Source organism: Egretta garzetta, unplaced genomic scaffold (genome assembly GCF_000687185.1).
Source record: "Egretta garzetta isolate BGI_Z169 unplaced genomic scaffold, ASM68718v1 scaffold511, whole genome shotgun sequence".
Taxonomy (NCBI): domain Eukaryota; kingdom Metazoa; phylum Chordata; class Aves; order Pelecaniformes; family Ardeidae; genus Egretta; species Egretta garzetta.
This window is the reverse complement of record NW_009258554.1, coordinates 1,597,005-1,598,105: the sequence shown is the minus strand read 5'-3', so window position 1 is coordinate 1,598,105 and position 1,101 is coordinate 1,597,005. Positions and strand designations below refer to the sequence as shown.

Below are 1,101 nucleotides of genomic sequence, written 5' to 3'. Positions count from 1 at the left end.
GTGGAGCGGCGGTGGGCCACGCGACGGGCCCAGCGGCAGGTGACTCTTCTCAAGGTAGTGCCACCACCAGCGGGCTCTGCCACCAGGCTCACGTGCTCTCGCGACCCAGGGCTAAGGTGCGCAAGCCCCCAAATAAAAGAGAAACTGCAATTCTTACTTTTGGCAATCTCCACACTCGATCAGCCCGTTGGTCTCCTTGATGGCCGGCTCGTACACAAAAACGGGGTACTCGGTGTCACAGGGCTGCAAGGTGTCGTGCTTCTTGTGCTTGTGAGCTGCGATGGTAAGAAGACAAGGTGAGAAATAACGGGCAAAAGATCGTGTGGCAGCTGTCTGAGCTGAGATGGAAGCAGTTAAGACTAGCCGTGTAGGTTTGAGCAGCAGCCCTGTGTCATGTCCCCCTCCCCGACAGCAGCCAAGAGCAGGTGCCTACCAGAGAAGGGGAAGGAGATGCTGCAGAAAGCAGCCAGGCAGTGATCCCTGGTCCCACTAGGTGGTGTGGGAAAACCGGCCTATGTGAGAAATGTGCCCAATATTCTCACTCGCCTCCCCGAAGCAAGCCTGGACCCTGCCCTGCTGAAGTTGCAGCTGTGGGACCGCAGCGGCTGCTGCACCCCAGGGACCCCCGCGGCCCGTTACATAGGGGCATTTGGGCACTGGTACGCCTGTATTCAAAGGAGGGGGCGTCTACAGAACTGGCAGCATCAATAAAGCCATAGTAAGTCCCTTCTGCCTAACCCAGCCCTGGTTCGCGCACTTTTTGAAACATTCAAAGCTGCTACTGGGCTGGTCCTCGGTGCCTGTGCTGAGGGATCTGCCCCTACGGGAACCCTGTGTGTCTGTGGTGGAGTTCTCCATCGACCGCTGATCCTTCCTGAATCCTTTGATGTTTCAGAGCGAGCCCACAGCAGGCAATTTGAGGTGTTGAATATGTGTCACATAAAAAAGAAAACACTGCCAGCAAAGAGATCTGGCCTGGGAGCACAGGGAAGCAGACGACAGTTCTTGAGGACCAGCAGAGACCCAGCTAACGTGTGGCACTGGCTCCTGGGGGGAGCCACCCACCGCAGAGGCAGGGGGCAGCCGGGCCCTCACCCCTCC

The 1,101-nt window shown here is 57.9% G+C and overlaps 1 protein-coding gene across 1 annotated transcript in view; it reads right to left on the bottom strand.

The window, feature by feature from the left end:
- CACNA2D4 (calcium voltage-gated channel auxiliary subunit alpha2delta 4) overlaps window positions 1-1,101 on the bottom strand; it is a 133,353-nt gene that overhangs the window by 4,203 nt on the left and 128,049 nt on the right. Inside the window, exon 37 of the mRNA XM_035903372.1 lies at window positions 158-275. Coding sequence (XP_035759265.1) covers window positions 158-275 — 118 coding nt within the window. The remainder of the gene's footprint in view (window positions 1-157; window positions 276-1,101) is intronic.